Genomic DNA, 25466 nt, shown 5'->3' with positions numbered 1-25466 from the left:
CTCTGCATGCTGGGATGACCATGAGTTTCAAAACCCTGGTGGTCAAGAGTGAGGGAGGGAGGCAGGGCTTGCTTGGTACTCAGTATGTACCTGGAGCTATGCCAAGCATTTATTACCCTTTATTGTGTTTACTCCTGACAACAACCCTGAAATGTTAGTACAGTGGTTTAAAAAATTGAAGAAAGCTAAGTAAAATAGACAAATGTCATTTTCATCAGGTACGGTAATACTGGATGGCATTATGCTTAAAAGCATTAAAAAAAAAAGCATTTCCATGTAAAACTTCAATATACTAAATAGACCTTACTTTGGAGCAGTGGATAAAATATATAGAGGTGGGGAGAGCATGATCTGTATGAAATGACAACTATATGGCAGGCGTGGTAGGGGGCACTTAGACATGTGATGCTGCAAGCAGCTTCCATCGGAGGACAGCAATGCCTTCCATTGCCAGGAAGAGAAAACTTAACTGAGTGAGATTAGGGGCCCTGCCTGGAGTTGCAGAGCTGCTTGGGGATGGAGTCTAATTTGGAAGCTTGTGCTCTTTACCATGGACTGCCTTCCAAATGAATACACAGATACTTGCACGTTTTATCTCTATCACTCTGTGACTGGACTATTGTGAATATCTATTGACAAGTGTTAGATCAGGGATGTGTTAGTGTTTTTCCTTATGTGCCTGTGTGCTGCTTGATTGATGCCATTTATTAGTAAGTATAAATTATATCACATCTTGACTTTACTGGCACATTCTTATGTCTGTACCTTATGACAACTTCTTGGCATCTAATGTGTATTGTTATTTTTACAAGGTGGAATGTGTTAGGTGGTGAGATGAATAGCAGTTTGGAGCAATGTTCTATGGCTAATTAGAACTGGATATGGAACAACAGACTGGTTCCAAATAGGAAAAGGAGTACGTCAAGGCTGTATATTGTCACCCTGCTTATTTAACTTATATGCAGAGTACATCATGAGAAATGCTGGGCTAGAGGAAGCACAAGCTGGAATCAAGATTGCCGGGAGAAATATCAGTAACCTCAGATATGCAGATGACACCACCATTATGGCAGAAAGTGAAGAGGAACTCAAAAGCCTCTTGATGAAAGTGAAAGAGGAGAGTGAAAAAGTTGGCTTAAAGCTCAACATTCAGAAAACGAAGATCATGGCATCTGGTCCCATCACTTCATGGGAAATAGATGGGGAAACAGTGTCAGACTTTATTTTTGGGGGCTCCAAAATCACTGCAGATGGTGATTGCAGCCATGAAATTAAAAGATGCTTACTCCTTGGAAGGAAAGTTATAACCAACGTAGATAGCATATTCAAAAGCAGAGATATTACTTTGCCAACAAAGGTTCGTCTAGTCAAGGCTATGGTTTTTCCAGTAGTCATGTATGGATGTGAGAGTTGGACTGTGAAGAAAGCTGAGCGCTGAAGAATTGATGCTTTTGAACTGTGGTGTTGGAGAAGACTCTTGAGAGTCCCTTGGACTGCAAAGAGATCCAGCCAGCCCATTCTAAAGGAGATCAGTCCTGGGTGTTCTTTGGAAGGACTGATGCTAAAGCTGAAACTCCAGTACTTTGGCCACCTCATGTGAAGAGTTGACTCATTGGAAAAGACCCTGATGCTGGGAGGGATTGGGGGCAGGAGGAGAAGGGGACGACAGAGGATGAGATGGCTGGATGGCATCACTGACTCGATGGATGTGAGTTTGAGTGAACTCCGGGAGTTGGTGATGGACAGGGAGGCCTGGCGTGCTGCAATTCATGGGGTTGCAAAGAGTCGGACATGACTGAGCGACTGAACTCTATGGCTAATGCATTGTATTCCACTGGATCATATGAAGGCTTACTTCTGTACAGTTGAACTTGAACCTTGCTCCTCTAACTGTTCTGAGTTGAGACTTTTCCATTGCTGGCTATCTCTCATTGATGATATGATGCTTACATCTCTAAGAAGAATGCATCATGCCAAGAACTTGTGGGCCAACAAGAAAGTTGGGTGCATTATTGGGGCATATGGTGTAGTAAATGGTACAATGAACAAATTGAGAAGTTGACTGAGTCTCCTATGTGAATTTGATATTTTCCCCTCTCTGAGAATGTTCTGCTTAACCGTAAAAATTGCTTGCAGAAAAAGCTGATGTTGCTCTAGGGATGCTAAGTCAAAATTCAGCACTTCCTCTCTTTCATTGCCCATGACCCCAAACAGGTTTACTTTTCACCCTTTATTTGGAAAAACTGAGACATAAATAGCTGCTACTTTCATCTCTGATTTTTCACTAAAAATTACTAAAAGGAGAGCCATCATCAACAGCCTAGTCTTTCTGATGCTGGATTTGGTTGATGATTTACCAAATAAATAACATTTCCTCAATTACACAATCTCCATAATTTTTACATTTTTTAATATTTGTAAAATTAAGCTGCCCCTAACAACTGATACATTTGTTTAATTTTCTTCCATTACAAAAAGCTGTTATTAAACTGAGGGTGTAACTTAAGATCAGTAGTTTCTCAGACTCACAGTACAGAATTACCTTTTAAATAAATGGTCCTTAATTTTGCATATGGGTTGGGAAGATCCCCTGGAGAAGGGAAAGGCTACCCACTCCAGTATTCTGGCCTGGAGAATTCCATGGACTCTAAAGTCCATGGGGTCACAAAGAGTCTGACACAACTGAGCAACTTTCACTTTCATTTAAGATTTGGGCTTCCGTGATGGCTCAGTAGTAAAGAATCTGCCTGCCAAGCAGAAGACACAGCTTCGATTTCTGGGTTGGGAAGATCCCCTGGAGAAGGAGATAGCAACTCATTCCAGTATTCTTGCCTGGAGAACTTGTTCGACAGAGGAGCCTGGCGTGCTCCAGTCCATGGGGTTGCAAAGAGACTAACATGACTCAGCGACTAAACAGCAGCAGCAGCATAGCTCTTAACAGTTTCCAGTGTGTGAGGGTTTGTGTATCATCAAGAGAAATTTCTGAGGTTGATAGGAAAAGAATTACAGTTCCCCTTTGTAGATGGGGCAATGCAGTTTCTGGATTTGTGACAAATCTATGGAGCATCCAGAAAATGAACCTGGGTCTTTGAACACCAGAAGGTGAAGTAGAAGCTGCAGGATGGATACAGATTTGTGGCTCACATCTGCCACTTACTAAAGGCATCATCCCAGGGAGCTGCCTGAACTCTCCCAAGAGTTTGCTCGTCTGCACGTCTGGGATCATCAAACCTGTGGTGAAGTGCTCCCGTGGGACCTCATATGACACCTGCTCCATGGTGAAGCCGCAGTGCATGGGGAGCTAGAGTTCCATTTTGCTTTTCTAGAAATCACTTAGCCTAAAGGAGCATTCAGCTAAAACCTAGCACCTCTCTAAGACGTAAGATGGCTGAAGAGTTTTGCACACTGAAACGAATCCCATGAACATTAGTCAGTGATACTCTTTTTCCATTAAGTTTACACTAATTGGAATGTAAACCATGTTCTTGAAACAAAGATTGGAAAAGTCAGACTAGCTCTGAGGGAACTTGGAGTCTTGTAACTTATTGCCTTTCTAGAATCACAGCTGTTATTTAGGTTGCTCCCTTAGTTAATTGGCTCCTTTCTTATTCTTTAGCCAAAAAGATTGCCCAACTGTCTTACTCTAGGAGTCTACACAAGAAAACTTCCCTATTTACAGAAAAATGTCATACTCATGAAAGAAGAATTTCTTTTAAAAAATGTAGTGACCTGAGTGGGGGAAAATAGTGTCAGCACTGTAATCCAAATCACTGCTTTAGATGAGAGACACCTTGGTTCTCTCAGGTTTAGTCTTTAGAAGGAATCCCCCAAACTGGATTCTTCCTCCTGTTTCTGTACATCTGTCCATCCCTTTAGTTGTACAGGACACGCTGCCCTGCTGAGTTTTGCTCTGGGAGGAAGGTATAAAGATTTCTGAGGGTGCTTTATTTTCCAGCTGTTTAACTTGGCCAGCTCTTTGGGAATGATGACACTAATGGGATTAACCCTTTCATTTCAGAAATGGTTCAGAAATGGGAGCGTAGGGAGGGAGCCAGAGAGGGAGAGAGGAGCTGACCCTTGGCCAGGCAGCAAGGGCTGGCCTGAACAGTTCACTGTCACAATGAGGGACAGATCGGAGCTTCTGCTGGTGGCACTGACCACCTCTGAGACCTGATTAGGTCCCATGTGTCAGCAGCTGAGCCACTGCAGAAGCAAGGCCTTCATCAAATCCATCTCCCTGGATCACTGCAGGCCATAGGGGCTCGTTAGCGCCATTTCCCATGAAGGGCACCTCCCTTCTCAGAATGGTGAGGAACGCTTCATCCTACCCCTGCCCAGTCACAGCAGGTGCCAAAGCTCCAGCTGGCGCACCGCAGCGGGAGGCCTGGGGGCCGCCACCTATTTGTCTGTCTGCCCATGGTGCTTGGATTGCAACCCCTGGGAGTTCTTCTCAGCGGTGTGGGATCCCTTCTTTCTGCAAAAATGTGCAATGCAAGTGTATGCACTCAAAACAGCAGCGCAGAAATCACCGCAAAGCCTCACACTCCCAACCCTGTGACAGAGCAGAACATTCCTGGAGGTAGCTCCTTTTTGATTAAAGTCATTATTCAAAGGGCTTCCTAGGTGTCGCTCCTGGTAAAGAATCCGCCTGCCAATGCAGGAGACGCAAGAGACAGCAGTTCAATCCCTGGGTTGGGAAGATCCCCTGGAGAAGGAAATGGCAACTTACTTCAGTATTCTTACCTGGAAAATTGCATGGATAGAGGAGCCTGGCGGGTTACAGTACATGGGGCCACAAAGAGTCTGAGGCAACTGAGCACTATTATTCAAAAATGTGGATAGGGATGCAAGTAAGTTACTTCCTGCACCATTTTCCAAACTGTAAATTCGAAGGAGATGGCGGGTGGCAGGAAATTTGGGAAAGCAGGGTTAAAGAAACTAAAGGGATTTTTGGCTCATCTGCTGGGTGGGGCAGGTCCCCTGCCGGGCCTCATGTGTATTCATTGACTGCAGCACCTCCCACATTTCCTCAGAGAACCCCCTTTTGTGAGGAGTGTTGAGGGGCACACTTAAGGAAGCACTGCTTTAATGCAATGGCCTCTCTTGAAATGAGGAAATAGAGCTCTTAACTGGGCTTAAAGGGGAAATTTGATATGTTAGTGGAAAGATTGAGGTGGTTTATTGTGGTTATTGTTTTATCTTTATTACTCGGATGAAGCCAGGGTAAAATTCGTATAATGTTACTAACCCCATAAACATAGATTTCCCAGTCCCTAGAATGAGCTGTTATTCTATTAAACAATGCTATTTTATATGTATTTCACTGAATGTGATTGAATTTTTACACCTTAAAAAAACCTTCATATAATGATATTTGCAAATGAGAAGATAAAATCTTCTTTAAATTGACGTATAGTTGCTCACAATACTCTAAGTTCCAGGTGGATTATGTATGAGAAAATAAAATGTTTTTTTTTTTTTCACATCGTTTTGAGTTTTGATTTAGAAAACATGGCCAAACTCATTGGTTGAATGTATTACATGTGTCTATTGCTCTGTTCATAATATTTGGGGGCAGGGGTATATGCAGATGCTTACTTGGAATTTTTAGATACTGACTGAGTTTTTTTTAAAAACGTGTTTGATTCTTATTTGTGCAAAGTTTCTAAATAATATATTCTATTTGTTGTATTAAATGGTATTCTGTAATGATTTTGCAGCTTTAAAAATCAATATTTTGTAGTAAAAATGCAAAATTTGCATGAAAGGAATCACCGTTTTTATCATAGTAATCACCAGGGGAAGGCAAGGAGAGGAATGGGAGGAGTTTTAAGGCCTTAGCTGTATCAGGAATGTTTTATTTCTTTTAAAAATAAGCAAAAGAACTTAAGCTTGTATGGAAAAAGGTTACTATCTGAGTGGCTTATCAAGAATGTCTTTTATACTATTTTTTATGTAAAAAACTTTTATTTTTCTCTAGAGTTAACGTGTTTCATTATAAAAAATGAAATACAGAAGTTGATGTGAAATTCCTAAATTCCCACTCAACTGGTTTTAGCTGGATACATCGAACACATCTCACTGACTCTAGTCCCATTGTTAATGTAGACTTACCATCGATTTGTTCCTTTGTGTAAAGTTTAAAATTAGTTTTACAACATGGGCAGCTGTGGCTTTGTTATTTGTCCTACACAGACAGTGTATAAGTTCATTATATCTCAATCCTTTGGCTAAGATTTGCATTTATTATAACTATATTCATTCATATTGTAGTGATTCTAAAAGATTCTCCTTTCTAATTAAATTATGTGTTGAATTACTTTATTTAATTTAATTTTTTTTTTTTGACTGTGTGGATTGAGGGATCTTAATTCCCAGACCAGGGATTGAACCCTGGCCCTGGCAGTGAAAGTGCTGAGTCCTAACCACTGGACAGCCAGGAAATTCCCATAGTATTGAATGATTTTAGCAACTTATAGTTCAGTGTCAATTGCTGCTTTTTCATCCTAAAAACAATAGCTACAGCACTAACTTATGGATCAATGAATACAATTTATTAAATGCTTAAGACCTAGCAGGCACTGCGTTCAGCAGTCTCCCTGCTGTTATCACGTCTAACCCCACCACAAAAGGGTGTGAGAAATCTTATCACTTCTACTTTGCAGATGAGGAAACAGAGGCCCAGGAAGGTTCTAGACCTTATCCAAGGCCACAGAGCTAGCAATGTGTTCCCATCAGACCTGTGTCCTTCAAAGTCAATGTTCTTAGCTACCCCTCTTGCCTTCTAGAGATTCTAGGGAGCTTTACTATTATTATAATTCACAGGGCTATCCCAATGTCAGCATCGCGTTTCTTCACTCTAAGACATGTACTTCTCACCACTTTAGAAAGCTATGATATTGAAATGGCCTTCCAGTTGTTACCAGTGGTGGTCCTGCCTCTTCATCCACCCCTCTCCAGCCTAGGCTACTGTTAGGATCAGCAGATTGTTTTTGTTTAATTATGGCCTTGGGGTCACTTAGGAAGCAACCCCTACTACAGCACATCCTTCCTTCTTGCCAAACCAGCTCTGCTCAGCCATTGTTTATTCACAGGATCCTGTGTGTATTCTTAGTTAACCTGAATGGGTAAGTCCTTTAAATTTTTCTTCTTTATATATATAAAAGGGTAATATTGTTTAGCTGATTTTTTTCCCACTTGACTGGCTCTTTAAAGACTGAAGGGAGGGTTTTTGACTTGCCTTGCTGCCACTTAAGAAAATTTCACAGTGGTCGAGAACTAATTTCATCAGGAAACATTCTAAGCTTCAGTTAAAATGTAAAATGCTTTCTTTAGCCCCAGGATAAAATAAAATTTCATTTGCTTTTACTTTTCTGCAATAATGCCAATAAGGAGATATTGCCGGGGGCCTGAGGGAAACCAATTCTATAGCTGAACAAATCGATGGTAAATCTACTTGCCAAATCCTGAACAGACCCACTGAATAAGTGTTAGGAACACACACACACACACACACACACACACACACCCCTATTGAACTATACAGGGTAGGGATGACATTTCTCTAAAGGAAATTAATGTCCTACTATTAAGATTTTCACATTCTCAAACTCCTCACACACTGCAGAATTATGAACCAGTGCACAGCTATAAACCAAAAACACAGCTCCTTGATTAATCCTAATAGGTTACATTTATTGAATGATGGTATTATTGAATGATCATTATGTGCCTGATCCCGTTCTAAGCACTTTAGTCCTAGAAGCTGGTGCCATAATAATCCCCATTTTTCAGATGCAGAAACTGAGGCACAGAGAGGGTAAATCAATTGCCCAAGGTCTCACAGCTGGTGAACAGCAGTCTAGTTACAGAGCCTGTTCTCTTTGCCTGAGCACTGCACTGCCTCTGCTACATATCTGAACCAAAGAAACATTCCAGAAAATGGTAGACAAACTCTAAATGATGACGAACATTATAATAATCATTTATTGAGTCTTTAATGTCATACTGAGGTGCTATAGTAGATTTTTTTTTCACACACATCTCATATAACTTCATAATCTAGGGGTTTAGTTTTGATTATTTTTATTTTAAAATAAAACTGAGGCCAGAGAGAGATCAGGTAATTTGCCTAGGGTCACAGAGCCAGTAATTGACTGACTTTGGGCTCAAATGAGCCTATAGCTAGCATTCTTTCTATTGCCTAACTTTCCCACTTGTGTGGAAACAGAAGGAACCAAAATGTTCTTCTCAGCACTGTGACAGCCATTGTCAATTTCATTATCACTAACTATCATCAAGACACTTGGTACCTTCCCACCTCATAGTGAAATTGTGTGTGATATAATTTAAAATAAGTTAACATCCCTGGGTAAGATATGTGCTTTGTGAATTTAGAACGTAGTAGTTTTTTTAGGGACCTCCCTGTGGTTCCAATGGCTAAGACTCTGCATTCCTAATGCAGGGGGCCTGGGTTTGATCCCTGGTCAAAGTATTAGATCTCATATGCTCTAACTAAAAATCCTCTGTGCCACAACTAAGAGCTGGAGCAGCCAAATGAATAAACGAATTAATTAATTAAAAAATGCAAAGAAAAGAATGAAGTATTTTGTTAGTATTATTCACTCTTTGGACCAGTGTCTGACTTCTGAATTAACTGCTATTCTGAATGAATGGCAAGGTTAGAAGGGTATGAAATGTCTGAGGTTTTCCCTCCATATTTGCTTCAAAACTACTACTTGGAAAAAAAAAAAAAAACTGTAAAAAATCCTTAAATATATTGAGATGTCCTTTAAATTTACTGAGATTTGGTAAATGAAAAGGTCAGATTCCAAGCCTGGGAAGCAAAACTGCAAGTCTCAGGTGGTAGAATGTCTTCCTGTTGAGTCTAAGCTTAGAGACTGAAGGAAGATCTGGGAAATGTCTCCCTATGTGGGCATCTGCCCAGCCAAGGAGGCAGACCTAGGACCTCCTGCCCTCTGAGTTGGAGCCAGTGACCCAGGCTGCCTCACAGGAGTTGTGTTAGAATTCACAGGATGAGGCTCTGGTTGAGGAAAGTTAAATCATTACCTTTACGTCAAAAGACAAAAAAGAGGTGGAGCCTAAACCCACTCTCAGGCAAGTAGGTCTGAATTCAGCCAGGACTCTAAACTACTGTGTAATCCCACATTGGCTTCCAGGGAACCAAGAGAATCTCAGCAGTGGGGATCAAGGATTAGAGCATTTCTGGTAACACAAGGTCCCTGTGTGCCTCAACAGACCTACTGTAGCAAATTATCAGTGGAGTGAAACATGCTTTTCTAACTTAGTTTAGATTTCAACCTTATGACTTGCACGTGAACTCCCACATTTAAAAAATAGTTGATGTCAAGAACTCAAATGAAGGAATCTCTAAATATATTTAGAGTTTTCTCTTTGTATCTTTTCTGCAAAAGCTCCACAGAGATTTTTAAGGAGCTGAAAATGGGCTGCATGCTATAATCCTAGTTAACATGGCAGTCTGAGTATGGCAATTGCAATCACCCGATTCCAAAGTAGTCTTAACTTCTGTACCACAGTAACACAAGCCAAAGGAGTATACACACACACAACAAATAATATTTGCCTTTTTGGGAGTATAATTTGACTTCTTCATAAAGCTCAACCAAGTATCTTGATGCCAAGAGATGCAAGGCATGCACCTTTTTCTGGGAAGATGACAGTGTTTAAATTACAAAGATTAAAAAAGGCACAGTGCTGTATCAATGTGGCCAATTCCTCTACTTTGGAAATGAGAGCATCTTGGTCTTTTCTTGCACTGGGAGGAGGACATGACGACCCTGGGACATGTCTAAAACTCTCAGGCAAGACTTCACATGTGGGCATAATTGATTTCTCTGTAAGTTGTTGTTGTTGCTGTTGTTTTTTACTTTAGAAAGTTCGTGTACCACGTCAAATCACCTATCCTAACACAATTTTTAAAATAAAAATATTATTATTAAAATCAACTTTTATTCAATAAATGCAGAGTGCCAATTAAGCTTCAACTTTGAATTCCATTTCCTTAGGAGTACTTATGGGTTGGGAGAGCCATCCCTGAGATGAGAGCTGGCAAAACCTACAAAAAGCAAAAGTCATAACTCGAGTCCCTGAGAAGGAGGCAGGTTTGTAACTGGCAAAAAAGATCAGCCATTACATCATCAGAAGAATCAGCTCCTAATAATTCCTTCTAAACACTAAAGCATTTTCTCTAGCACAAATACTCAAGAGGTGGAGCATAGTAGTATATTTCACTTGGACATGGGGACAAGAGTACAAGTTAGTGGTTATGGTGTCTATCTTAGAATTTTAAAATTTACATTTCAAGAGTTAGTTGCCTTGTAGAAAGGAATCAAGGTGTTCTATTTTGGGCTCAACTGCAGGAAACAGCCTCCAGGATGGACTTGATCTGTGTATGAGTTACAGATATTATAACCAACTTTTCCTCCACACTAATACTCCATCCCTCCAGAAATCTTAATAGGCTTTTGAGAGCCTCCATTTAGAGCTGGCTGCATAAAATGATTCTTTGATGAAAAGGGATTGGAACAAGGGTTAAAGCCGACATTGAAAGGTGACTGTGGAGGGCACGGTGTTCATACATCCCTCCTTTAATATGTGTGGTGTGCACCTGTGATAAGATGATTCATTACCTGGGAATGCTCTTTGACAAGCTCCATCGTTCAGGCCTCGGGGTTCTGACGGGACAATCCTGCACCCGCCCAGGAAATATAACAAGGTCAGCTTTCCCCACGCAGCCCGCCCCGCGCCACCCCCCCCTCCACCCCGGGGATGTGGTTGGAGACAGTTTAGCTTATAATGCATCTCTGTTTACTCTTTATGTAAAATAAAGCAAGGTTCAAGACATCACAATTCCTGTTCCCCCGGAGCAGGCCAAGCAGAGAATAGTAACCTTGCTATTGGGAAAATAACCCTGGGAGAAGAAAATATTAGCAAGGATGCAAAGCTGCTTCTTTCTTGCATTTCATCACCAGACACAGGAATGTTTGAGAACCAGATGCCCTACGCAGCGAGCCCGGGCTCTGTGTCAGGCCTCTGAATGAGAGGGCACCCCTGACACCATCAGCTTCACCCTCTTCTGTTCTACATGAAGCTTTTAGGTTTACTGGGGTCTTGAAGAGGGACGACTTCCATCTGAAGTTCTGTCAGAGTCTTGGTGGCCACAATGCAGGCCCACGTGCAGTGGGAGGGAACAAATGTGTCTGCTGGTGACATGAGGAAGGTTTACTGGCCCTGGCAGGTTGAAGTAAATCGACAAGCACACAAGAAAGCACTAAGCTCTTGGGAGAATCAGCAAGAGGCCGGGCACATGCGTTGACTGACAGCTTTATTCTAATTCACACCTTTTCTTTGTATCCTTTACAGAACATCTTGAATTGTTTCCCATCACCTCCCCATACATTCAGAAATTAACTTTCTTTTCTTTTTTAATTAAAAAAATTTTTATTTTATTTTTTGGCTGCACCATATGGGATCTTAGTTTCCCATCCAAGGATTGAACACTTGCCCCCTGAAGTGGAAGCATGGAGTCTTAACCACTGGACCACCAGTGAGATTCCCCAGAAAATGGCTTTCTCAAGGCTAATTAGAAATCTTAGAGCAATTAAGGAAGGAAACTTACCAGTTTCCTCCAATACCCAAGTTTCCAAAAAATGAAAAAAAAAAATAAAAACAAAACAGAAATCTTACTTGTAAAATGTAACTGATATTTTCTTAGCAAGAGTCTCCCAGTCCTGAAAAGTAATTTCTTTAATTAAGGTCATAGCACAAGTCATTGTACAGAAATAAAACCCACATAAAACTTAGTAGACATTCTAGGGGAAAGAAAAAAAAAAATCTTGTTTCTAAAATAGAGAAACACCTCCCAAGCCTTCTTTTCTTCTTGACATTGCTGGTCAACATTATTTATTTGACATAATGACTGTAGTTACATATCACTGTCATGCAAAAGAAATTCATTTCTTTTCCGAGTTCAAGCTGCCATACAAATTCACTCTTGTTTCCACTCCCACTCACCTGTCCTTGTGCATTAGTAACTAGTTGACCTGTGACCCCCTGCAGACTGGAGAGGGTATTGCCAAAGGCCTGTGAACTTGCTATGGAGCCCATGGCTGCTGCTGCTGCAGCCGCTGCAGCCTGACTTGCTAGTGGATTATTAACCAGCTGCAAAGAGAGAAAAGATCAGGGTGAAACCACCACACACAGGCATAGCACAATGGAAACAACATTCACGTTGGGAGGGAGGTTCTCACTCCAAATGGCTCATGCAAAGGTCCGGGAACCCAGCAAGGGGGCCTGGGGAATGTTGTCTCTGAAGCTGCAGAGTTTGGGAGAGGTTGGAAACGGGCTGGAAGGGAAATATTCTCCATCAACACTGGGCTGCTTAATGGAGCCTGAGTTTGGGAGGAGGCCCAGGAGGGAGAGAGGTGAGCCCCAGGAGGGAGAGAGGTGGGCCCCAGGGGTGAGGTAGGTCCTTAGGATCTCCCCAGGTGGAGAAATAATTTTGGAGAAGTCCCTGGGTTTTGTTTGCTAGGCTAAATAAAACATTGAGAAAATGTCTACTTTGCTTGAGGCAACCAGACCAAAAGTGGGATTAAAATAGGATGGGAGTAGGGGTGGAGGAGGGGAATAGACTTTAGGGATTTCTGCAAAGGAATTTATCATTTTCATTTGTGACTTGCAAATTCACATCCAGTAAAGAAGATGCCTCATTCCACTTCTTTCTCCAAAGGAGAAGGAAACCAAAGTCTGGAGGTACTGACTCCTCTAGCCTCTGTGCTCTCTGAGAGTGAGTCTAGAGTTGGGGCTTTTGGGGGGCCTTACTCAAACCATGGGATTCAAGGTCAAGGAGGAAGATCCCTTGGTGAATGGTCAGGGTGACATTGGCTTGCTGTTTGAGCTCATATATGGCCTTCCCTTGGCCTCTTTCCTGGGGTAAGAGTGAGCTAGGGAGGAAAATTTGATGGGGCTGGTGGGGGGGGGAGTGGCCCAAGGAGGAGGTTATGGCTGCCAAATTTTGTTTTTCCATGGAGGCCAATTCAATATTCTTTATCCTGCCAATTTTCCACGTCACAGGTTTTCAGGCCTCCTGACCATGAGGCAGAAGTGTAGCTTGAACTAAAATCTGCATTTAGGTTAATGACTAGATATAAATGCAAGAAACATTTAAACTTTTTTCACAGTATTGGTTTTGATACATGAATTTCATTTGTATTTATTCTAGGGTGTTATTTTTCCCATATAGTTCCTCTCAAGTACAACAATTGTTGTGTATAATAATGCATTTTCCATCACCAGTTCCTGCATCCATGAAATTTCTGCATTTAGGGGAAACCTGCCAAGACTAAGACTTGGTGGAAAAAAAATTAATGCCATACTTAATTCTAGTTTAGAAGCTCTTTTAAAGATGATTTTTTTTTAAACTTTCTTTTTTACTTTCTCTTTTTCTCTTTCTTTTCCTTCCCCCCGCCTCCTTTCCCTCAAAACATATTTTATGACTTAATTCCTTTGGAAATTTGCTTAGCATTAACATCATCTGATGAGGATGGAAATACTAATTGTCAGAGAAAATGTCAAAAGGGAGAGGAATTTAATAATTCTTCCCCCTCCATTAATGTGATATCCTTATCTTATTGGTTTCCTTATTCTTTTATAACCAAATTTCACAGCACTAGTTCTACAGAAATTCCATTGACCCAGCAGGTTTGGTTAGAAATGAGAATCCATTTTCAGCTCATTACATTATGTGTCTTTCACCTTTATGTCTCTCCTCAAAGATGAAAATGATTTTCTTTTTAAGGAGAAAAAAAAATCTCATTCATCAGCCTAAAAAGAAACCCTGTCTTATCCCAGATTACCACCATGGGATTTAAGATTCAGATTGGCCTTGATCTTGGTTTTCTGAATATATTTGTATAGTGTATATGAGGCAAGTAATGGTATATGTTGAATGGAAATTTTTCTTGTTGGCTTGACTCCCTGAAGTCAAAGAGTTTATAGTGTGTTCTTTTTTTCACTTCCAAAGTGAAAAGACCCCTTGAGGAATACCTTCCCTAAATGACCAGGATGCACACTGCCCTGTGGCACACAATTCTCGGGTCATCTACCAGTTGCTATGTTCACATTTATTTTCATGCAATACAAGTTGAAATCATAATGAAATTCCTGACTTTCAAGGAGGTCTCAAAATAAGCTTCTTAATCTTAAAGAAAGATTAAATTATGTACAATTTGGTTTTACTGCTGAATATGCAATTTTATCCATGAATTTTGAGTGAAACATTTAAATCAGTACCTACAGAATGCTTTCTGAAAAAGATAGTGCTTCCCATTTAATGACGAGAACATATTTTTAAAAATTGTAAGACATTTTCCTAACATCTAGGTCAATCAAAAGTTCATATGATAAAATTTGGAATCATTCTCTGGATATATTCAGTAGTGTATTGGGAATTCTCAGTGTTTGGGACACTAGTGTGTTTCAGCTATATCCTTGTATTTGCAATAAATTCAGGCATCATATAAAGGGTGAACTGTTCTGAACAAAAAAGCACCTACTTAAAATCAGGCCCTGAACCTTTGTGCTATGGGGTCAGGAATGGGTACACCTCTGTTTTGGAAGATTTCTTCAGCAACCACAGATGTACGGGTTTTTTTTTTTTTTTTTTTCTCTATATCCTGGTCCTAGATTGAAATCCAATGTGTTCCTCTTTTTGCCGCTTTTCCCTCTTAATGAAGCAAATGGTGACTCGATGACTCTCTTACTTCCTATCCTGCATCCTTAAGTCTTTGTGAAGATGTAGGGGCTCTGGGGAGATGTCTTGCTGGCCCCTGGAAGCAGAGTTAGAAGTAAAGTGGGGAAGTGAGTGGTATATGCAGACAGTTGGGTACAAGTCAATCTGTAAGCTGACAGCATTTCTGGTGGACCATTGATGTTGTTGATGGATGCAGCTTCATAAATACCTTTTGGCTTTTCTGTCTGGGCCTGCCAAGGCAGGGATGTTAGTATGCATTAAGATATGTGGCAGGGGTGGGGGAGGGGCTAGTCAGGAAACCATAAGTGTTCTCTTCATCACCTCCGGTCATGTCACTCTGTATTGTCCTCAGTCATGTCATATTAGCAGTATTCCTCTCAATACTTCTTCTTGATTGGGACTCGGGGGAGATTTGGACAGTGGGGAGCCTGGGCACAATAAATGCACATAATGAGCATGTTAACATTCTGGGACCAACTGGGCATTTTGAAGTCACTGCCAAGTATATGCCTTCAGATCTCTCACTGCCAGTGTACCCAACCAGCAAAGGATGGCCCCAGTGAGGTCTGACTGTGTTACATACTCGTGTTTGCAACAGTCCAATTCAAAAGACAGGCTGCATTCTGGTGTATGCTTGATTATAAATGTGGAAGCTCTCAAAGCGAGAATTTGCAGACAGACAGCATCCTCAAGTCACATTCACATGGATTCTGGGCCTTGAATATATCAAGCTATAGCTCGATACATCTTAGATAGCCTAAAAACCCAATAGGAACACAAATTTCTTAAGATAGCCCCCTCAGTTTTAGAGAATACAATACTAGAATAATAGGAAATAATTCTGTAAGCAAGGACTTCAGACCTCACAGAGCCTGCACATCCATTCATGCAGCTGAGGGCATCAACTCTGAAACCAGATTGCCTTGGCTTGTGACTTTCAGTCAACCCGGCCTCATGTTCTCTTAGGTTAAGTGGGTGTAAACAGGGCACCACTTCTCATAGAGTAACGGTGAAAATTAAATGGATAACAGATGCAAAAATGTTTTAGAACAATACTTGGCATATATCAAGTTCTAAAAATAATGCTAGCTATTATCCTCACAGTTCATGTTGTGCATCAGGATTTTAAACTAATTAGTTGATCAGAATAGAACAGACCTCCACAAATACCCTTTTACTCTGGAAAGAATGTGAACACAAGTGACTGCATTCTCCATTTTTACATTTTTAACTATTTTCTATAACTTTATTTTGTTTATTTTAAAATTTATTTTTATTTATTTATTTTTTGGCCCTGATGCACAGCATGCAACAGCTTAGTTCCCAGACCAGCGGTCAAACTGGTACCCTATGCAATGGTAGCAGATTCTTAACCACTGAACCACCAGAGAAGTCCCTATTTTGCTTGTTTGCAAAGAGTAGCCTGAAGAAAGCTATTAGCAAGTAATGTGACTGTTAGATGAGGTGAGTTGCATAATTTAAAAGATAATATGCTGTTTGAAAATATTTCAGACTGGAGAACATCAGGAAGAAATAGTTATAGCATGATGTCACCTGCTTTTCTTGAACTTATATTTGATCATGTACAGAGAAATTTTTAGAGAAAGCAGAGTTTTGATTCTGAGGACAGGCTAGGTAGGTGGCAGGCCAACAGGAGAAGACCTTTTTTGTCTGATCTGTTGTCTCACACTCGGTTTACAACATTTGTTAGCATTCCAGCACATCAATTTTGCAGTCTAATTCCTTCCTCATGTCAAAATATGGTGAATGAGTCTATTTCATAGTTGCTGATTTGATAGTGAAGGCATGCAGGAAGTAGATTTATAAAAAACATTTCCCTTAGGATTTGCAGTGGTTGATTTCTACCTTCACATATCGATGAGGATATTGAGTTCTCATCTCATAAAGAGAATAAATCCATGTTCCCAAATCTCTAGTACTCTATGCACATCCTTGTTATCTGTGGACCCTAAATGGTGATGGAAAGAAAAGCTTTAATACAGTTTCTTCAAGGAGGACTCTTAGATGACATCATATGTGTGACATCACATAAATGTCACCATAGATAATGTGGTGGGGTGTCCCAGTCTCGCCCCAGCTTCTCTTTCTCTGAAAGACTCACATTCTGCAGCCTGCTAAAGAATTCAGGTTTCTTGAATCTGAGCATCAGCAGCACTCTCTTTTTCATGAAAATTTGCTGACTGCATTATCTTAATAATGTAAATCTTATTTACAAAAATCTGGCAGCACGAGGCGGCAATTTGGCCATAGTGTTATATTCTATGTCTGTGTCTTTATACCAAGAGGAAATAATGGGTGCAGCAGGCTCAACCTTTCTTTGCGGCATAAATGCCCATGATCTATAGTTTTATCATTCTCCTCATGAGCTATGTGAATTTTATAGACTATGGATTTTGGAGCAGCTCTTTTTGCTACTAAGTTTACAATTCAGAACACTGAAACTGTGGTGCCATTTGTTTTTAAATGAGGATGTTCATAAATACATTGATCACCATTCATTCCCCATTTAAAGCCAGAAATGACTAGCAGTGGCTGCCTAGAAATAGGGTAAACGTGGCTCTTCAAGTTCATTGCTATACCTGAGGTCCTTGACTTTTCTTATGCTGTGAAACATGTTTCTTAATTCATTGGGACTCTTAACCAAATCCGTACTTCCACTTCTTACCCTCAAGTCTCCTCTTAAAGGTCAAGGAAATACCAATAGACAAATTCTGGAAGGGAAGCCATATTCACCTCAACAACCCACTTGTGTGTTTTGTCCAACTATACCTTTCGCTTTGGTCTCATGTTTATTAATGTGTTATGAGAGCCTCATAACTGTTAGAAATCAGTTTTGTGAGTTTTAATATTGAGCCAAGCTTTGCTGCTTGCTCTCTGCTCATCTCCCTGGAGAGACAGTCCTAGAAGCTGACCATCCAATTCTCTGCCTACCAGAAGTTTAAGTCACCATGTCTGAGACCCCCCCAGACTGGAGTGTCTGAGATTTTTCGTGATGACTCTAAGGCACTGCAACTTCCTAAAATACTTTTGAATCATTAAGGTAATTCAGTCTAGTTTCAGAACAAATTATATTTTATTTTCATTTTGTGGCTACACTAAGTACACTAACTTTCTATGAATGCACTAGTTTTCCATCAACACCCAGGCATACTATCTCACAGACGAATTTTGAAAATGACCTGAAGTCTGAGATTGAGTTTCCCAGAAACAGGGTGGAGCGGGAAGGGAAGAATCCCAATCTGGTAGGGGTGTGAGTTTCCACCCTGGGGCTTGGAAGCTTGGTGTCCACCCTCCACACCAAACAGTCCCAATTCACAGCCCTGGGATAAAGGAGAGGCTTGGGAATCAAATAGCTGGGTGTTGTTGGCTCTTTGCTCTTGGGGCAAAGTCTAGTCTTTGGAAGAAGGGCTGCTGGTGCTGATTTTTGAAAGCCCCCAAGGTAGGGGTGGGCTTCCTCTGTGGCTCAGTGGTAAAGAATCTGCCTGGCAATGCAGGAGATACAGACAGGATTGGGAAGATCCCCTGGAGTAGGAAATGGGAACCCACTCCATTATTCTTCCCTTGAGAATCCCATGGACAGAGTAGCCTGGTGGGCTACAGTCTACAGCATTGCAAAGAGTCAGACATGACTGAAGTGACTGAGCATGCAGGCACAAGGCGGGAGCAACTGACAGAAAAGAATTCCAGGGATCTGGGTGGAACACAAACACATTGCTACAGGGCAACTCTCACTCTCTCTTATTCATTAAAGTCTTCACCCTGCATGCAGATGTAGAGAGCAGACTCTGGACACACAGGGTGACGGGGGGTCGGGGAAGGAAAGGGTGGGATGAATTGAGAGAGCAGCATTGATTGCATATGTACTACCACATGTTAAATAGATAGCTAGTGGGAAGTTGCTGTATAGTACAGGGAGCTCAGCCTGATGCTCTGTGATACCCTAGAGGGGTGGGATGGGGCTGGGGAGGGAGGCTCAGGAGGAAGGGGATATATGTACACATATGGTTGATTCTGCTGTACTTTGTTGTACAGCAGAAATTAACACAACATTGTAAAGCAATTATACTCCAATAAAGAAGTACTATTATGAACTTAAAGGGTTCATAAAAACGTCTTGGCTCTAAAAAAATAATAAATAAATAGTCTTCACCCTGCAAACATTTAATCAGTACCCACTATGTTTTGGGCACAGTGTGAGGGAGACAATGTGAAAGATAGAATGACATGTTCCCTACCCTCTGTGGGCTTATAGTCAAAGAGAGAATGAGATCTGGTGGGAAGAGATGGGAAGTAGGAAAAGATGAGCTGTCCAGGGAGCAGTATCCAGATCTGAGGGAGTGGCAGTCTGGGGCGGGGTCTGTGAGAGAGGAGGTGGTGGGTTCAGAGTCCTGGGAGGGCAGTTCTGAACCTGTCTACCTTGTACTCGCTCAGTTGTACAGAATGTGACTGGTAATGAATGAGCCATTCTATATGAGAAGGGAAAGGGGAGCAGTACAGTGTAAGGATTGTGTGTGTGTGTTAGTCGCTCAGTTGTGTCTGACTCTTTGCGACTCCATGGACGGTACCCACCAGGCTCCTCTGTCCATGGGATTCTCTAGGCAAGAATACTGGAGTGGGTAGCTATTCCCTCCTCCAGGGGATCTTCCCAACTCATGGATCGAACCATGGTCTGCCACATTGCAGGCAGATTCTTTACTGTCTGAACTACCAGGGAAGCCGAGTGTAAGGATTAAGAGCTTGCATTCTGGAACTAGATTGCCTGGGTTCTAATTATGAGGCTGCCAGGAACTCAATTTACCTTTCTGCTAAGGTCTGAATGTTTGTGTAACCCCTCTCTCTAATTCATATGTTGAAATCTTAACCCCTAACGATGGCAGTATTAGGAAGTGGGGACTTTGGAAGGGGCTTATGTCAAGGGGGTGGTGCCCTCATGAATGTGATTTGTGCCCTTATGAAAGAGACCCCATGGAGATCCTTAGCCCCTTCTACCACATAAAGACACAGTGAGAATCAGGAGAATGTTCTCAACACAACTCAACTGTGCTGGTGCCTTGATCTTAGACCTCCCAGCCTCCAGAACTGTGAGAAATAAATTTCTAGTTTATTAAACCACCCAGTCTGTGGTATTTTGTTATAGCAGCCCAAAAGGATCCAAACACTTCTGTATCTCTGTTTTCTCCAGTTTTAGGAAAAGGGGAATAATAAAGGAAGTAATGAAGTCACAGGGATGGTGTGAAAAATACATGAGTTAATTAATACATAAAATACTAGAAGAGTTCCTGGCACATGGTAAGCATGATGCAAGTTTTGCTATAATAATTCTTATTTCTTCCAGGAACTTCTGGACATACTGTTGTTTTAGAGTTGAGTCCTCTCTGTCTCCTTACTCCCTCGAGGGGAGTCATGCTGGGCCTTTCAAAGATCCTTAGCTATTCTGGGGTGTTTGCACTTGCTCTTTCTATGTCTGTAACCCTTTGCCATTCACTTCTTTTTTCTCCCGGGTCACCTCCTTAGCAACACCTTCCTTGCTACTTTATCTAGAAAGCACTCCCTTTCTTTTAGAGATTCATACCAAAACCTGTACAAGGAAATGATAGAGGGGTACATTCTGAAATAATCAGAGAGCTGGTGGGGATATAGAAGAGTGTCTGGGTGGGGCTGGGGCTGGGTGGGGGCTTAAGCTCCAGGTTTGATGTTATTTGGGAACTGAAGGACAAGGAGGCAGTGAATGAAGGCTTTTATTGTTTTTATCCTTGGGCCATGTTGGTGGAGATGCAGTTAGGCTATGGGTCTACATCCCCAGCCCAACCTTGCGGACTAGAGTAAAGCTGCTGCAGATGGCATCAGGGGAAGGGGCAGAAGGGGTTGCTTCCCCCCAGATAAGGATGGATCCATGTGTCCCTCAGAGTGTGACTTTGGTGAAGGAGGGGGACATACTCTCCCTTTGTGAGGCATCACTATGGTGGGACTTCAGGAGGTGTCGGCCACTTGGGCATTTAGATGGTTTATGGTTCCCGGAGGTCACTAGAGACAGGATCAAAAGTGAGGTTCTACTCAGATAGCTTTGCAAACCCTGCGCATCATTGCCAGTAAACAGAAGGGAGTCTACACACACATGAACGCCCTAGAGAGTGCTCTAGAAGAACACTGGAGAAAGAGGTGGAGTCTGCAGAGGGCTGGGGTCCAGGTTCTGTAGGATGATTGATGTGTCTGTGCTGAGGAAACAGGGAACACTCAATGGAGGGGAAAGAAATAAACAAGTCTGGCCAGCACACTGTGATTTGGCAGAAAACTAGTAGAAAGCTCTCTGAAGGGATGCATTTAAGTTTTATTTTAAAATTTACTGATAAAATTTTCAGGCCCAGAGCTGAGGGGAAAAACTTTTTAACTTACCCCAATACATTTGATTTGGAAGCAGAGAGGTTAGTATTAAGGAAACCCACCACTTCTAAATCAGATTTTATCCAAGTTACATGTAGACCAATACTGTATTACCACAAGCTTACACATCTCATTTCCTCTTCTGTCTAGTCCTCCATTTAATAACCTGAAAATCTATCTTTTTATTGAGTTTCATGCTATTTTCTGACTTACATACAATAGCGCTCTTCTTACCAATTGCCTATTGTCATGGCACATTAGTTAGGTGAATTTGTTGATATTTCAAAATTACTCTTTCTTATTTTTTTATTCTATCATCCAGTTTAAACAAATGATTGGGAGCACTCCTGAGATGAAAGAAAAGAGGCTATTTTTTAAAAAAGAGAATAAATTGCTTCCCTGGTACAGCAGTTGGTATTATTCTAGTTTCTAGCAATTGGAAAGCACAGCACATTCTTGCCACACCCACATTTAACTACTTAAATTACTCCCTAACACTGGTTGACTCCCTGCAGATAAAATAGGGCTACTGAGGGCAGAAGAAAGACAAGAAAAGATGAGGTGCTCAAAGAAAGACAAGAAAAGATGAGGTACTCAAAGAAAGACAAGGCATGGTCTGCCCTATGGAGCCTCAGGACAATTTTGTTCATCAGATATTTTCCCATAACCCTGGAGCAGATGATGAGTCAGGCCCCAGGGATACAGAGGTGAACAAGGCAAGAATCTCTTGCCTTGAGGTGCTTCCAGTCTAATGGATGAGTTGCCGATTTCCACCCTGTGTTGCCAGTGCTATACGAAAGGGGTGCCCAGAGCCCAGATAAGGGACCCTCAGTAGACCTCAGGCATGCAAACCACTTAAGATCTTAGAACCAAAAAGGATGATTAGAAGTTGATTGGGGAGGACTTGGGAAGGGGAGAGAGAAGGCTTCTCAACCACTAGGAATAGCATGGAGACCAGAGACACATTTTGTGGGTGTGGAATCACTGCATTAGTGTTGGGATATTTTGGGAAGATGAAGTGGGGGAGGGGAGTGGAAGATGATGGGGTGTGAGATTATAAATGGAGTACTTTGTATGACACTTTATGGGGCTTGTCCTTCATTCTGTAGGCGAGAGTGGAGGGACATGATCAGATCTCAGGTTTAGATTGGTCATTTTGGTGACTGAGTTGTTCTGGGGTGGGAGTGGGTCAACCTGGAGGCAGAGAAGATCAGGAGGCTGTTGGAGCAAAGACTATAGGCTGCCCTTTAGTGGGAGAAGGGGTTTAGCTTGGGATAACTTTGTACATGGAATATAGTCTAGCTTGTTCTCCATTGATTCAGCAAACACTGAGCACCAACTACATGTCTCTTCCCCAAAGAGCTTCCAGGGGGTGGGAAAGACAGATCTGTAGACAGATAAATTAAGAGCCAGTGGTGCAAACCCAGATCACAATGAGAGATACCTCATACCTGTTAGAATGGCTATTATCAAATAGACAAGAAATAGTAGGTATTGGTGAGGAGGTGGAAGAAAGGGAACCCTCATGCACTGTTGGGCAGGGGGGATGTAAATTGGTGAAGCCACCACAGAAAACAGTGTGGAGGGTCCTCAAAAGTCAAAAATAGAGCTACCCTATGATCCGGCAATTCTACTTCTGTGTATTTACTTGAAGAAAACAAAAATACTAACTTGAAAATATATCTGTAGCCCCTGTTCGCTGTAGCATCATTTACCATAGACAAGACAAGGAAGCAAGCAAGGATGAATGAATAAGAAAATGTGGTATATATGTATATTTATATATACACACACATATTCACATATACAATGGAATATTATTCAGTCTTAAAAAAGAATAAAAATCTTGACATTTGCATAACATGGATGGACCTCAAGAGCACTATGCTAAGTGATATAAGTCAGAGAGAGAAAGGAAAATACTGTGTGATGTCACATATGTGAATTGTCGTCAATAACAACTACCTAAGTTTTTAGAGACAGACAGCAGATTGGTGGTTGCCAGAGGTGAGGATAGGCCAAATGGATGAAGGGTGTCAAAAGGTACAAACGTTCAGTAATAAAATAGATAAGTCATGGAGATATAACATGCAGCATGGGGACTCTAGTTAATAACACATGTTGCATAGTTGCAAGTTGCTAAAAGAGTAGATCTTAAAATTTCTCATCATAAGAAAAAATTTTCTAATGCTTTATGGTGATGGATGTTAATTAAACTTATTTTGGTAATCACTCCTCAGTACATACAAATGTCAAATCATTTTGTTGTACACTTGATACTATTATAATGTTATCTGTCAATCATACTTTAGTAAAATACAAAAGGAGCCACAAGTGCGGCAGCAGTGTGATAAGTGACCCAGGGGAACGTTGCGGAACTTGCTAGCTCCCTAGGGGGAGAGATGGATGTGAGGGACGCTTCAAGAAATAATCGACAGGAGGCAGATGAATTAAGCAGACGGGAGAAGAAGGGAAGTTAGAGCCAAAGAGAGAATAAGTCCAAAATTATAGGAACATCAGAATGCCTGGTGTGTTGTGAATGGCCAGAATTAGGGCAGGAGATGGGGCTAGGGAAATTCAGAGAAAGAAAAAATCCAAAGGCAGAGAAAGAAGGTAGAGTAGTAGAAATTAGGAAGTAGATGTGTGAATGGCAGGCATGTGTTCATATAAGGTATACAGCATCTCCTGAGAGATTCCTTTGCAAGCTGTTGCTTCAAAAGCACCTAATGATTCCTCTCCTTTTGCAGTATAATGGAGATAGCCCTGACAGCTTTTCAGTTCAGGAAGCAATACTAATGGACAGTCATTAAATCACAGAATACTTTCATTTATTTTATGTTTATACAAATGGGAATCTAAACTGGTGACTGACAAACCTCCCCCCACCGCCCCAAAACAACTGAATTTTGAATCATAAAAACAAATCTTCATCTTTTAAAATACAGGATGTTTTCTGTTATAAAAAAAATCACAAAGATGGATTATAAGTGATAAATTATCTCTCTGTTGTTGTTGTTCAGTCGCTATGTCGTGTCCAACTCTTTGTGACCCCATGGACTACAGCATGCCAGGCTTCCCTATCCTTCACTATTACCCAGAGTTTGCTCTCAAACTCTGTATCCAACCATTGTATCCATGGCTGGGTACACAAGATTGAGCTGTGAGTTTGTAAATTTTAATTTTATAAATTTATTATAAGGGTTGTATTTGTTTACAATAAAATTTCAGGTCTCTGAGAATCTACCCAAAGAAGATGGAAGCCTTTTACTTACTCTGGGCCTATTTTACTCCTAAATATGTATATTTTCTATATATTAATTTTACCATTGAAACTCAAAAACTTCTTATAAGTCCAAACTAGTGCAATCTACTACTTATAACTGAGCTTCCCTGATAGCTCAGTTGATAAAGAATCCGTCTGCAAAGCAGGAGACCCTGATTTGATTCCTGGGTTGGGAGATCCCCTGGAGAAGGTATAGGCTACCCACTCCAATACTCTTGGGCTTCCCTTGTGGCTCAACTGGTAAAGAATCTGCCCACAATTTGGGAGACCTGGGTTTGATCCCTGGTTTGGGAAGATTCCCTGGAGGGGAAGGCTACCCACTTCAGTATTCTGGCCTGGAGAATTCCATGGATTGTATAGTCCATGGGGTCGCAAAGAGTTGGACACAACTGAGTAATTAAGCACATGTATATTCTCTATAGATATTAATTTTACCATTGAAACTCAACAACTTCTTATAAGTCCAAACTAGTTCAATCTATCATTTATAAAGAACAAAACATATGCCTCATCCTTCTTCCATCTCAGTAACTACATTGGTTATTAAAATATGCTTGTAACAAATGTTATACATAATAATCTTCATTTTATTCACCCATGGGCAGTGGAGAGCCTTGTCTAAACTGTTATTGAATTTTATTATTATGCATAATGGCTTGCTTGCCTCATAAAATTTATTCACTGAACAGCTGTTGTAGAAGAAGGCTAGTCAAAAGATATTCTTCTTCCCACAAAACAATACTACATTTGGGTCAGGCATTAATTTCTCCCAAGGACCAGCAGAAATCAACCTATTTATTGTTGGTGTGTAACCTTTCAAACTTCTATTTTCTTAAATTTATAGTGGGACCAGATTAACCATTTTTATTATAGGGAGAAGGTAAGGAATTTCTGGTCATATCACATCCATCTTTAGATGATGTTCTTAAGCTTTCATGCTGGTTCCTTTACTGTCAAGAGTACAAGGGTACAGAATTCAACTCCACAACC

At 41.1% G+C, this 25466-nt stretch overlaps 1 protein-coding gene across 1 annotated transcript in view; it reads right to left on the bottom strand.

The window, feature by feature from the left end:
* POU6F2 (POU class 6 homeobox 2) overlaps nt 1–25466 on the bottom strand; it is a 389818-nt gene that overhangs the window by 41179 nt on the left and 323173 nt on the right. Inside the window, exon 5 of the mRNA XM_027539163.1 lies at nt 12055–12201. Within this exon, the coding sequence (XP_027394964.1) occupies nt 12055–12201 (147 nt within the window). The remainder of the gene's footprint in view (nt 1–12054; nt 12202–25466) is intronic.

The sequence above is a fragment of the Bos indicus x Bos taurus genome, chromosome 4 (assembly GCF_003369695.1).
Source record: "Bos indicus x Bos taurus breed Angus x Brahman F1 hybrid chromosome 4, Bos_hybrid_MaternalHap_v2.0, whole genome shotgun sequence".
Lineage (NCBI taxonomy): Eukaryota > Metazoa > Chordata > Mammalia > Artiodactyla > Bovidae > Bos > Bos indicus x Bos taurus.
Note: the sequence above shows the minus strand (reverse complement) of the source record. Positions and strands in the feature narration are given on the sequence as shown.